Source organism: Halichoeres trimaculatus, unplaced genomic scaffold (genome assembly GCF_033239565.1).
Source record: "Halichoeres trimaculatus isolate MK-OKI-2021-1 unplaced genomic scaffold, fHalTri1.1 fHalTri1_scaffold_18, whole genome shotgun sequence".
Taxonomy (NCBI): Eukaryota; Metazoa; Chordata; class Actinopteri; order Labriformes; family Labridae; genus Halichoeres; species Halichoeres trimaculatus.
The window spans coordinates 5,511,838-5,525,226 of NW_027437196.1; the positions used below are offsets into that span (position 1 = coordinate 5,511,838).

At 41.6% G+C, this 13,389-nt stretch overlaps 1 protein-coding gene across 8 annotated transcripts in view; it reads left to right on the top strand.

Moving 5' to 3' along the window:
- tnikb (TRAF2 and NCK interacting kinase b) overlaps positions 1-13,389 on the top strand; it is a 63,985-nt gene that overhangs the window by 42,644 nt on the left and 7,952 nt on the right. For 7 of the 8 annotated variants that reach the window (XM_074692920.1, XM_074692922.1, XM_074692924.1 and 4 more), the window contains 10 exons: positions 2,504-2,595; positions 5,722-5,903; positions 5,995-6,109; positions 8,012-8,120; positions 8,243-8,419; positions 8,499-8,642; positions 8,720-8,854; positions 9,037-9,137; positions 10,821-10,970; positions 11,450-11,609. In XM_074692920.1, the coding sequence (XP_074549021.1) occupies positions 2,504-2,595; positions 5,722-5,903; positions 5,995-6,109; positions 8,012-8,120; positions 8,243-8,419; positions 8,499-8,642; positions 8,720-8,854; positions 9,037-9,137; positions 10,821-10,970; positions 11,450-11,609 (1,365 nt within the window). The remainder of the gene's footprint in view (positions 1-2,503; positions 2,596-5,721; positions 5,904-5,994; positions 6,110-8,011; positions 8,121-8,242; positions 8,420-8,498; positions 8,643-8,719; positions 8,855-9,036; positions 9,138-10,820; positions 10,971-11,449; positions 11,610-13,389) is intronic. The other variant, XM_074692923.1, reaches the window with a different exon arrangement.

Below are 13,389 nucleotides of genomic sequence, written 5' to 3' on the forward strand. Positions count from 1 at the left end.
TTGTAGAGTATGAGCATCTACCTGTTTGGGGAGAGTCTCAGTTTCACTGTAAACAGGAAGTTGGATTTCTTCAGCAGCATGAAGCTGACAAACAAACAGATTTTCTGGGGTTTTAGGTTTGCTAAAACAACATCAGTTTAGTAAACAGTTAAAAGTTGAGATTTGCACGGCAAAAATTGAAATCTTATCAAGTATTTTTATCTTGTTTAATTTAAAAAATGTCTTACCACACTTGATCTGAGCCACATTCAACTGATTAGTCCAGAAAAATGTCTTGTTTAAGTTGTTCAAAGACAAAAATGGGGTCTGGATAGCTTGTAAGGATTAAAAAAGTGTGTCAGATTTGTTTGTTAACAAAGTTTGGATCCACCATTTCTGATGCATTCCAGGAAGTCAGGAAATCTAAACGCTTATTGTCTTCACTGACACAGCATCAAACTGATTTGTATCTTGGTGAAACTGTCTGATCTGGAACAGCCTGTCTGTTTATTCTGAGCCGCTGCAGCGTCCAATCAGTGAGTGATATCATGAATAGAAAAATCTTTGTTGTACTTTTTTTAAATAAATCTTTCTGTCACAGTCCGTTCAAAACCTCATTCCTCCTCTCTCCTCAATCCTCTTTCTTTTAAGACAATTACTGTCAACCAGCTTTCCATGCAGCCCCCTGAATATTACTAAAAAAACCTAGAGAGAGGAATAAACTGGTCACTTTATGTCTTTATTTTTTGAATCAAATGAAACAAACGCCCTCTGGAAAGTATCTTGTGCCATCGCCTGCCTTCATTCAAAAATAACCACAGACTTGTTGCGTGCAGAGCTGCGCTTGTTTCCAACTCTTGTTTAGTTGAAGTTGGGTTAATCACTCTTCTCTCATGGGAGTTTTGAAGTGTTGGAGGAGAAATATTTCTTGGACTAAAGGGCCTCTGATTGGTCAGGAAATGACCTTAGAGCTTGCATGCTTTGTGTCGCGGTGATCCCTCAGATTTTTATTTCTTATTTTTTTTAGCAGCAGAGACAGTTTGAGAGGGACATTTTCCAAGCTTTAAAAATTGTCTGAAGGTTTTTCTCCTGCAGCTCTTCTCCACAACCTACCAAACTGCATGTGATGCTGATGGACAGTAGGGCTTAATAATAATCGAATTGAAACCATTGACTGTATATAGAGTGGACAGCGTGGCTCCAGCATTTATCATTGTACGGTTTTGAAACCAAAATACCGCCATCACAGGCGCAGCCTGAGTTTGTGCAGTAGAAACTGTGAGGGATTCTGGGAGAATCTGAGTGGAGCCAGGTGACAAAAATAATACTAATTTCTTTTATTTCGCGAGTCTAATCACTTTTTTGACTCTACCTCCCGACATATTTTACGAGCCCCGAAAAAAATAGACAAGAACTGCAGCTGTCGATCATTGTTTAACATGACGTAAAACCTCGTTTTTAACCTCTTATAACTAATGAAAACAAAACTTTTCAGAAAAAAAGAGGACTTGAATACAAGACAGCCAAATGATATCTTCAAATCACCACAACAATCGGACATGAGAAACATTTCTAGGAGGTGTATTAGTCTTTTAAAGTTTGACCACAGCCCATCTGGAATGACTGGAGAGCCAGACTTTTTAACCTATACTGCAGCCAGCCACCAGGGGGAGCAGTTTTTGTGAAGACCTCACTTCGAGCTGAGCAAGCGGACGTCCATTTTTTTTTACAGTCTATGATTGAAACCGACATCACAATGTTATGGAATTCAATTTTCAAACCGCAAAGGCTGGAAAATAAATAAATAAAAAGTTTTGTGTACACAGACCTGGGGGGAATATAGTAACTTGAACTTGTTCTTCCTTGAAACCAACAAAAGTCAATCTGCTGGTTTTTCAGGCAAAAATATTTCAAGTCTACAAAGCTTGAAGTAAAATCAGTCAGTCAGTATTCTAACATGATTGTAATATTTAAATAAAGATATGTTATTTGTATCAATTCATCTCATTTCATAACGAGTGAGCCTGGCCTACTGGACAGAATTGTTTATATGTCACTGTATCCTTTGTTGTGTTGGTCTTACTAACAAATGATTTACTGGTTGTGTTTAGTGAATTTAGTTTAGTTTTTTTTGTGCCTCGACCCTTTTTTCCTGCCTTCATGGGCCCCTGGCAGCGCCTGGGCCACTGTGACAGACCCACAAATATGAAACCTAAAAATCTCAATCGCCCCCTGGTGGCTAACTGCAGTACAGGTAATATGAGTCTGTTAACACTAAAAAAGGTTAAAAAATAACATCAATTTGGAATTAAAATTAGGATACCAAGTATTAATAAATTATTCATATTAACTCATGTTTATTCGCGAACATATTTGATGACCCCTGCCTTAAGAGTTTAAGACCAGGCTTCAACAGCTTCTTCAAACAGCCCTGCTCTCCACAGCGTCCGGTTTTTCCAAAAACATCCATAACAGCTCCACAAAAAAATGTTCTCTGTCTTATTGTGCGTGTTTGTGGTTTCAGGAAATTCAGCTGTTAAGACTGAAGGCTCGACAGTTTCCTCCCACGAGACCAAAGATGACGGCAGAGAGGTGACACGACCCAGCAGGCCTGCAGTGAGTACACACCTGCACACACACCATCACACCATCATGTGCTATCTACTTTCATATATCTTGAGTTTTTTTTTAATTGTTGTATACCTTCTTTAACTAAAACAACTGTTTCAGCAGAGTTTTACTCCACTAACACGTGTCTCACAGATTTAACGTGCAGAATATGATCAAATTAAGAAAACAAACTTGACCTCATGTTTAGATCCGTCACAATGAAGTGCTGCTAACATTTTGCAGCTTTTACTCTAAAAAATTTAAAAAGTGATGTTTTATTTCTACACTGTGCTGGTAGATGATGTCTCAGTGCTTTGCAGCAGAGAAAATATCAGCACTCACTCTCTGACAGTCGCTCTTCTTCTTCTTCTTCTTCTTCTTCTCTCTGAACTAACCACGCTGCCGCTCACTCTCATCCTCTCCTTCCTCATCCTTTCCTCCATCGCTCCTCTCATCCTCCTTCAGAGCTATAAGAAAGCTGTAGACGAGGTTAGTGACATTTCTCCTCCTCCACCTCTCACCTGTTCAGTCTTGGTTTGTGAGGCCAGAGAAGCAGAGGCCAGAGAAGCCTTTTCCCTAAAAACGCTCTGTGATGCTAGATGTTTAACCCTCTATGGTACCTTGTTGCCTTTACCCATTTTTGGACTTTTACACTCACACAATACATCCCAGTTGTCATTAAAAACTTTTACTAAGGAGAAAAAAACTTAAGGAACCAATAGTATTGGTTGAATTTGTCATGTGACCCTCTGGAGGTCAGGCAAAATCCCTTTTTTTGAAGACTTTCTTGCAAGGACCAACTCGGCCAATTCTCCTCAAAACTGTCACAAATGTTGCCCTGAGTTGGATAAAATATAAAATAGACTCTTTGACCCATTCATTTCAATGGGCCGTTCCTCAGTGGTTCAGTGTTGCCTGCAGGCAACATTAAGACATGAACCCTTATAAAAAGTTATTTTTTAAAGTTTCTACACTTTTTATTGCATTCATTGTAAACTGTTGAGGTCATCAAGTATTATCCATGTGTTGAAATATACACTCACCAGCCATTTTATTAGGCACACCTGTCCAACTGGTCGTTAACGCAAATTTCTAATCAGCCAATCACATGGCAGCAGCTCAATGCATTTAGGCATGTAGACATGGTCAAGACGATCTGCTGCAGGTCAAAGCGAGCATCAGAATGAGGAAGAAAGGTGATTTAAGGGACTTTGAACGTGGCATGGTTGTTGGTCTGAGTATTTCAGAAACTGCCGATCTACTGAGATTTTAACCCACAACCATCTCTAGGGTTTACAGAGAATGGTCCCAAAAAGAGAAAATATCCAGTGAGCAGCAGTTCTGTGGGACAAAATGTCTTGTTGATGCCAGAGGTCAGAGGAGAATGGACAGACTGGTTGGAGCTGATAGAAAGGAAACAGTAACTCAAATAACCACTGGTTACAACCGAGGTCTGCAGAAGAGCATCTCTGAACACACAACACGTCCAACCTTGAGGCAGATGGGCTACAGCAGCAGAAGACCACACCGGGTGACCCTCCTGTCAGCTAAGAACAGGAAACTGAGGCTACAATTCACACAGCAACACCAAAACTGGACAATAGAAGATTGGAAAAACGTTGCCTGGTCTGATGAGTCTGGATTTCTGCTCCACATTCAGATGGTAGGGTCAGAATTTGGCCTCAACAACATGAAAGCATGGATCCATCCTGCCTTGTATCAACGGTTCAGGCTGCTGCTGCTGGTGTAATGGTGTGGGGGATATTTTCTTGGCTCACTTTGGGCCCCTTAGTACCAACTGAGCATGGTTTAAAGTCCACAGCCTACCTGAGTATTGTTGCTGACCATGTCCATCCCTTTATGAGCACAGTGTACCCATCTTCTGATGGCTACTTCCAGCAGGATAACGCTCCATGTCATAAAGCTTGAATCATCTCAGACTGCTTTCTTCAACATGACAATGAGTTCCCTGTACTCAAATGTCCTCCACAGTCCCCAGATCTCAATCCAATAGAGCACCTTTGGGATGTGGTGGAGCGGGAGATTCTCATCATGGATGTTCAGCCGACAAATCTGCAGCAACTGTGTGATGCTATCATGTCAATATGGACCAAACTCTCTGAGGAATGTTTTCACTACCTAAATAGATAATTCTCTTTTTTCATGACTGACCATTATGGTACAGTGTTGTCTAAAGGCAAAACAAACCCCCCAAAATATCCATGAAAATATTTTTTTTTAACTGTCAGCTGTATGCGTACCATAGAGGGTTAAGTTTGATTTTGTTAAAGTGAAGTCATTTTGGAGAAACGAGCCTCAAACACTTTCACAAAACTCTGTCAGCTTATCCACTCTCTTGTCCAGGTTTCCGCTCTGACTGTTTGTTCACGTTTAAAGGTTTAAAGCTGTTAATTAATGAGTTACTGCAGGTTTCATTCCTCCTCTCGCCTCATTAGCATCACTTCAGTCATCTCTGCTCTGTTTCATCTCCACTTTCTCTCCCTCTTCTCCTTCTTTTTCTCTCATCAGGAGGATTTGGTAAGATAACGCCCCTCCTCACCTCCACCCTCTCTGTTTTATCCTCTTACATGCACAAACTGTTTTTTTTTTTTTGCTGCAAGCAGTGAGATGTCACTGAGTTTAACGTGACCTTTGACCCTTGGCCTTCCTGCACTGAGGCATGATGAAACTGTTGACCCTCGTCCTCTTCCTCCTGCACTGTCCCGCTGCTCGCTGCCCTCCTCACTCTCAGACTCTCAGATGGATTTTTACTAACAGCCTTTATGAAGCCTCCTGGTTTCTCTTCTCCTTGATTTTTAGACTCATTTAAATGCTTGCATCAAAATCCTTTCACCAGTTTCCGGCAAATCATGCAACACATGCACAGAAATGTAAGTCTGTTTGAAAGTTTTGAAAATAACAACCAACGCAGACTCTCTTTATCAGATGCTAAACACCAAAAACAAAATTATCTGTGTGTTTCTTTAGATTTTAGACTCTCATGTTCATTTAAAAACATGCTGCCTGTGCTGGATCGCTCTTTCGCTCAGACGTCTGAGAGGAAACTTGCACGCCACAGATTCAGCTTTTCTCCATCAGATGAATTAACGATAGCGTTGTGACTCTCTGCAGGATCTGACGGCTCTGGCCAAAGAGCTGAGGGAGCTGCGGCAGGGTGAGGAAACCAGCCGCCCGCCGGTCAAAGTGACCGACTACTCGTCATCCAGCGAGGACTCTCACAGCAGCGAGGACGAGGAAGGAGAGGGCGGGGCTAATGATGGGACGGTGGCTGTCAGCGATATCCCACGCATCATGTGAGTCGTGGTGTTTTCTTTTTGAGAGAAATTTTGAAAAGAACTTTGTGTAAATTTAAAAAGATGGCGTTAAACTCTCCTCCTCTCGTAGGCCGGCTGCGAGTCAAGGCACCAACGAGTCCTTCGGCGTGATGGGAGGTCACAACGACTCCCACGATGACACGTACGCAAACAGCTCCCAGGACAGCACCCTGATGATGCGTGAGGTGAGTCACCTCTCTTTTCTGACCTTTGACCTCTAGCTGCAGCCTCGCTGACTCATCAGACATCAACACTCTGCTCAAACGCTCTCCACCGGCGCTGCATGCCTCGCCGCTCCCCGGTTTTCCTCTTTTGAGAGTGTGAGAGAGACTGAATGAGGATTTCGCAGCCTGTTTGTGTGAGCTCAGCCTCCCCTCCCCCACCTGTCAATCAAAGCTTCGCCGCACAGTAGCCCCGCCCCTCTTTCTCTCTTTCCAGAAGCATAGAGAGCGGAGGCGGAGCTCTACCGCCAGCAACGGTTTCCCCGGCATTGCTAGTCTGTTCTCCGGCCACGCCAATCTCCCTGATTTGGTGCAGCAAAGCACCTCCCCTCTGGTCTCCCCTGGCGACGCCTCTGGGGCCCAAGTAGGTGGAGCTGTACCCCTGAAACCCCGCCCCTTCACCTGATCCTGACAGACCAGCACCCTGTCACCTGTAAACCCTGCTTCACCCCACCCGCTCACAGACCTGAGAAAAACCAAAAAGTCCTGAAGTCTTTAAGCAGAGCAGGAAATTATCACCAGGCCTGATGATGAAACTCATTCAGGAGATGAGAACTTCAGAGTTTGACTTCTGACGTTAAAAGGATTTGAAATTCTGAGCGTGACATAAAAAAGCACCAAACCTTTTGGCCTCTTTAATTTCCTGCCCTGCTGAACTCAAACCGTCCTCCTCTGACTCCTGAACTTTCCCCACAGATGGAAACAAGTGGATTTATTCCTCCCTGCTCCGCCTGTTTGATCCCTCTCTCTTTAACCGCTGTGTCTCAGTTTTCCAGATCGTGACCCTTGAAGTCCGTCCTGAACAGGAAGCTGAGCAGCAAAGGAAACACAGAGAGTCAGACATTTATACACAGGTGCTGCTGGTCATATAATTAGAATATCTTCAAAAAGTTGATTTATCTCAGAAACTTTATTCAAAAAGAGAAACTTGTATATTCATTACACACAGACTGATACATTTCAAATGTTTATTTCTTTTAATTTTGATGATTATGACTGACAACGAATAAAAATCTAATTATACGACCAGCACTTGTATATTAATTACTTATTAGAGCCCAAATAAGAGAAGCCATGTGTGAAATGTCTAGATTATAGGTTGTATAAAGCAGCAAAAAGATCAAACAAGACTGGAAACAAAAAAGGATGAAGGCTAAAAAGAAAGAAAGAAAGAATCAAAGAAGAGGGGAGGAAAAGAAAGGATAGGAGGAAGTAAAGACCAAGTTAAAAAAAAGGGGATAAGGAAATAAAGAAAAAAACAAAGGATTTTAATAACAGATAATTTAAGAAAAACAAACAAACAAAAAAGTAAGGACTAAGGGAGAAAAAGGGAGAGTAGAAAAAAGATAACGAGAGAAAGGGGGAACAAATAGAAATTTAAAAAAGAAAGAAAGAGGACAAATACCAAAAAAAGTAAAAAAGAAGACAAAAAGAAACAAAGAAAGAATGAAGACTGGAAAGACCCAAAGGACATAAAGAAAAAAACGGAACAAACAAAAAGAAATTAAGGAATCGAAGTAGAAAAAATGAAATAATACAAACCAGAAAGAATGAAAAGGAAAAATCCTTCTGCACCCAAGTTGCCGTTGTTGATAAACAAATAATCCCTCTATAGGCAAACAAAATGACCAAAAATGAAAAAAAATTACAGATAACAACTAACTGAAAAAAAGACACAAATGGAAGAAAGAGGAGAGACACAAAGAAAGAACAGAGTTAGAGAGAAATAAACTGATTTTGAGCTCACTGTGATGAAAAAGACTTCTCTGGCTATCAGTGTTTCCTTTGCTGTATCAGTTTCCTGTTCCCTCTGATCAAACAAACCTTCAGACAAACTGTTACCGACTGTTTCTTCTGTTTCCTCAGTACGGGATGGGAGGCAGCGGGGGCTCCAAGGCTTCCTTCACTCCGTTCGTTGATCCGAGGGTTTACGGGACGTCACCAACAGAGGACGATGATAACCTCTCTGCTTCAGGTACATCTGAACCCTCAGAGTCAATAAAAACTAAGATACAGAGGGACATGAGAGTCCAAAATGTGATCAATTATGCATGCGCTCTAATTTGTTGCTGTGTTGACACTGTTGTCACCCTGCAGCTCTGCTTGCAGACGAGCTGCTGAAGCAGGAGCAGGAGCAGGCGAGGCTGAACGAGGCCAGGAAGATCTCCGTCGTCAACGTGAACCCGACCAACATCAGACCTCACAGCGACACGCCCGAGATCCGCAAATACAAGAAACGCTTCAACTCTGAGATCCTCTGCGCTGCTCTCTGGGGTCAGAATGTTACCGAATGTTACAGTAATAACAGCGCTAACGCTGAGGAAAACAAACATCTGTGTGTTTTTCTCTTCAGGGGTGAACCTGCTGGTGGGGACAGAGAACGGCCTGATGTTGCTGGATCGGAGCGGGCAAGGAAAAGTTTATAACCTGATAAATCGAAGGCGCTTCCAACAGATGGACGTCCTGGAGGGACTCAACGTCCTCGTCACCATCTCAGGTTGGTTTCCCCCTGCAAAATGTTTCCATCCCCTCTCATGAAGCAGATATTAATGCCTCTGATTCTTTCGCCCTCAGGGAAGAAGAACAAGCTGCGTGTTTACTACCTGTCCTGGCTGAGGAACAGGATACTACACAACGACCCTGAGGTGGAAAAGAAGCAGGGTTGGATCACTGTCGGGGAGCTGGAGGGCTGTGTGCATTACAAAGTCGGTAAGTCCGTCAAGTCTGTGTGGTTTGAGGACATGAAAAAATGTGGGGGCCCAAAATTAGGTCCACAAAGTTAGCGATTAGATATTAAAATGAAGATAAAATGAAGGAAGTGAGATTTGATATCTCCCTGATTATTCAATAAATTCTCAACTTCTTCATATCCTGCTTCTTTCCTCTTTCAGTGAAGTACGAGAGGATTAAATTTTTGGTGATTGCTCTGAAGAACTCGGTGGAGATTTACGCCTGGGCGCCTAAACCTTACCACAAGTTTATGGCCTTCAAGGTAAGAGAAATAAAGATGAGATTTAAAAGCAAGAGTAAGGTAACACTTGATGAAAGGGTTCTCCTTCTTTGAGGATTTTTACAGGGATTTTTTTTGGGCTAGCAAGAAAATTTAAACTGCCCTTAAAGAGGGAAAGACAATCTCTACAGGACAGGAATCTATATGCAACAACGTTCAAATCAGGGGCAATAACTGAAGGAAACTGTTCCCATTACTGTAACTGTTCAATTATTGGAGCAAGAGAAAAGACTGGCAGAAGAGAAGATGAGCTTTCCGGACATGATTTCAGATTCTTTTACAAATAAAGTAACAAAACAATTATGAACAAAAAGGGAAAATTAAGAATAATTAAACCATGACACTTAGGTGGTAAAGGGTTAAAAACTTGGATATTAATATTGTGCTAAGACGCTTCACACCAGCCAACTGCCTACTTAACAAGCAGTGCCCACTGATTTAGTGAAATTTTATTATGTAGTAGTTTTTAAAAAAGTAGATTAGTAAAAGAAAAAGAGTGACATCGGACCAGTCACACCTGCTTCCCACCATAGACTGTTTATAGAGTGGTTTTGAAGCCAAAATACGCCCATCACAGGCGCCACTGCAGCCAGAGCCTGCGCAGTAGAGGTTGTTAGAGAATCTGAGTGGAGTGTGACAAAACTATAGATATTTTTTGTTTCTTTGGAGAGTCTAATCTCTACTTGTCTCTCCCCCCTGACATATTTTACAGTCTCAGAAAAATACATTAGAACAGCACCTGTCAATCATAGCTAAACATGACACAAAGCCTCATTTTTGACCTCTTATTACTAATGAAAACAATTAAATACAATACATAGCAGCCAAATAAAATCTTCAAATCACCACAACAATGAGATGTGAGAAGCATTCCTATGAGGTGTACTAATTTTTTAAAGTTTGATCACAGCCCATCTGGAATGACTGGGGACACAAATTTTTTAACCATTACTGCAGCCAGCCACCAGGGGGAGCATTTCTTTGTTTTTTTACAGTCTTCACTTCCCACAATGCATGACGCTAATGTTGTTCCTTTTCTATTCATGGTGGATGGCACTCAGTTTGAGGTGCATTACCACCACCTATTGGGAGGAGTTAGCATTACAACAACACTGATGTTACACAGGGAATACACCAGAGATGTCTCCGCTCCGTTGCGTGTTCACTGCTGGACAGATAGATAGATAGATAGATAGATAGATAGATAGATAGATAGATAGATAGATAGATAGATAGATAGATAGATAGATAGATAGATAGATAGATAGATGTTGGTTTTGTTTTATTTTCAAAGTCACTGGGTGTTTTTAGTTGGTCTCCATTCATGACTTCTTGTCTGGCTCATTCTGCTCTGTGGGGGCTTGTGTATCTGCTGCAAACTGCCGGAGCAGGGACACATCAGAGTTGACACATTGATTTAAATAGGAACCCATCTTATCTGGTGCTGTGATGAAGTAAAGACTGGAGACACACCTGGTGTATTTTTGTTGTTAGACTGTCAGATAACAGTTAATTGATGCGAAGGAAATGCCGATAAATCTTGCTAAATCTAGCCGTAAAAAAAGAAGCCACCAAAAAGTTTCTTCACCAGTTTGGGAGTTTTCTTAAAGTAGTTGATTTTGTCTCTGATTTTTATGTGATTTCTCCTCTTCTTCTGTCTTCCAGTCGTTCACTGACCTGCAGCATCGCCCCCAGCTGGTTGACCTGACCGTGGAGGAGGGACAGAGGTTAAAGGTCATCTACGGATCCAGTGTCGGCTTCCATGTCATCGACGTGGACTCTGGCAACCCTTACGACATCTACATCCCCTCACATGTTAGTCTAAGTGTGTGTGTGGGTGTGGGTGTGTGTGCTTTTTCAATATTTATGACTTTGCTTGTGTATGAGTGAAAAGGTGAACTAATGAATGAGAGATTTATGAAACAGTGACACGGTGAAAGCGTAAACTCATCCCTCAGTTTGAGTTTAATGAGTGTGTGATTGAGTGAATGTCTGGGTGGTGTAATGGGTGGATGTGCGTCCTCCTCTAACCCTGGTCTGGTTACAGTAAGAGAAGGACCCTGGAGGCGCCTCACGCAGCTCTTGGCAGCCATGAATCACGCTGCGCCGTGTCAGTCCCCACGGCGGTTGCGTGGCTGAGAAGCGGGAGACTCTATTGTTGCAGCAGTTTCTCCTCTCTCAGGGTGGGACAGGGTGGGAAGGGGGAAAGGGTGGTCCAGACCCCCCTGTAGGTTTACGTCAGCTCCTAATCCCATGCCCCCACCCCCCTCCCCTCCCGTGTGTCGCCCCGGCAGATTCAGGGTCAGGTGACCCCGCACGCCATCGTGGTTCTGCCCAAGACGGACGGCATGGAGATGCTGCTGTGCTACGAGGACGAAGGCGTCTACGTCAACACCTACGGACGCATCACCAAAGACGTGGTGCTGCAGTGGGGCGAGATGCCCACCTCCGTCGGTACGTCAACCAATCAGCTCGCTTCTCCCTGACCCCCCCTGACCTCTGACCTGTATAAGCGGTTTCAGCAGATCATCTTTCACCTTCACTCCTCCTCCGTTCACAGCAGCACTCCTCCTCTCTCCTCCTGCCTTTTGCTTTCAGTCACACCTGTAGACACGAAGCCCAGACTAGAGTCTTACCTGTTTCATCCGCTGCTTAAAGAAATACAACCAGGTTTTTGGGTGAAGTGATGAAAACATATGTGGGCCTAAAACCATCCATGTGCAGCTCCAAGTGTTATTGCTCCATGTGAAAGAAATCACTCAATAAAAACTTCTTAGAGCTCAAAAAAGACTCCAGAAAAAAGATCAGATACTGGAATATTCATGCCTTAGGTAGAAACTGGAGCTGCACCTTGCTAACCATAGCTAGCACTATGGGTGTCACAAAGCAGACAAATTCCTGAATTTTACAAGTGAAATTACAATCTTAGCCAGCCAACCTGTCAAAACTCATTTTAATGAAAGAAAGATGTCAAAACTGAGCATATGTACTCACAAATACGTTTACAGACCTGACTGAGGTTAGCTGAGCTAGCACCACTAGCTAGGTAAACCTCTACATGTCTGTGCTGGCTCCTCCCTGCTCTGGTCCAGTGTGTTTATATTCCAGTTTAACCAAAACAGCCTAAAGAAGAATAAAACTACACATGGGAAAAAATTATAAATTGGACATTACTAAATTTTAAATTTGATTGGAATATCATCTTAGTATAAGATCACTAAACGAGAACTAATTTATCAACAAAGTTTTTTCACCGCTGCTAGGCTTCACTAAAAACACTTTAAGATATTTGACTGATCAGAGTATGTTGAGGTTTTTGCAAAACTAATGCAATAAAACAGTTTTCTAAGTCTCATGTAAAAATATATTGCTTGTTTGCATCCAGGTTGTACAGCAAAATGGAATTTCAGCACCCTCTAGTGGCAGGTGGCTGCACTATACAGTATGTGACAAGCGTTTGAGTCCACCAGTGATATTATTATTAATTTTTGAAGTTATTTTTGGGGGGGACCTTTTTATGCCTTTAACTGGATATTAGAGAGGACAGTGGATATTTTTTTTATTATTATTATTTATTTTATTTTATTTTATTTTATTTTATTTTATTTTAAAATTGCACAGTTCTTTGACGTCCTATCAGTGCATGATTTTAATATTATTTTTAAATATATATTTTTTGTTATTTTAAATTATGTGTATATATATTTTTTATTCTTCCCTATACAAAGTTCTTTATTAAAATTATTTTTATATTTTTCTTACTAATTAAGCTCTAGTTTTTTTCTATTTTTGTAATATTTAGTGTGTATTTATAACAATTGTACAGACAGAGTGTGGTTAACCAGAGTCAAATTCCTTGTATTCTTAGGATACTTAATCGAATAAAGGTGATTCTTCTTACCTAAACCACTAGGCCATCTACGCTCTAGTAATATTATTTCATAGTTCAGTTTAACAGAGGATAACAGGGTTAAACGTTGAATCTTTCAAACGTGTACATCCCTTGCTAACGTTAGTTTTTCGATGAGTAGTGAAAGATGCACGACAAAACAAGCCTCAAGAAAAAATAGTAGAAAACAAAAAATGATATGAGCATATGACCATTGTTTATCGCTTAGCATGATTTTTAATATAAAGTTAGTTGAACTGCTAGAAATTTTTCTGCCAACCAGTGATGGTGACAACGTTTAACCCTAAGTCATCTAAACATTAGCATCCCTAGCTAACTAGCACC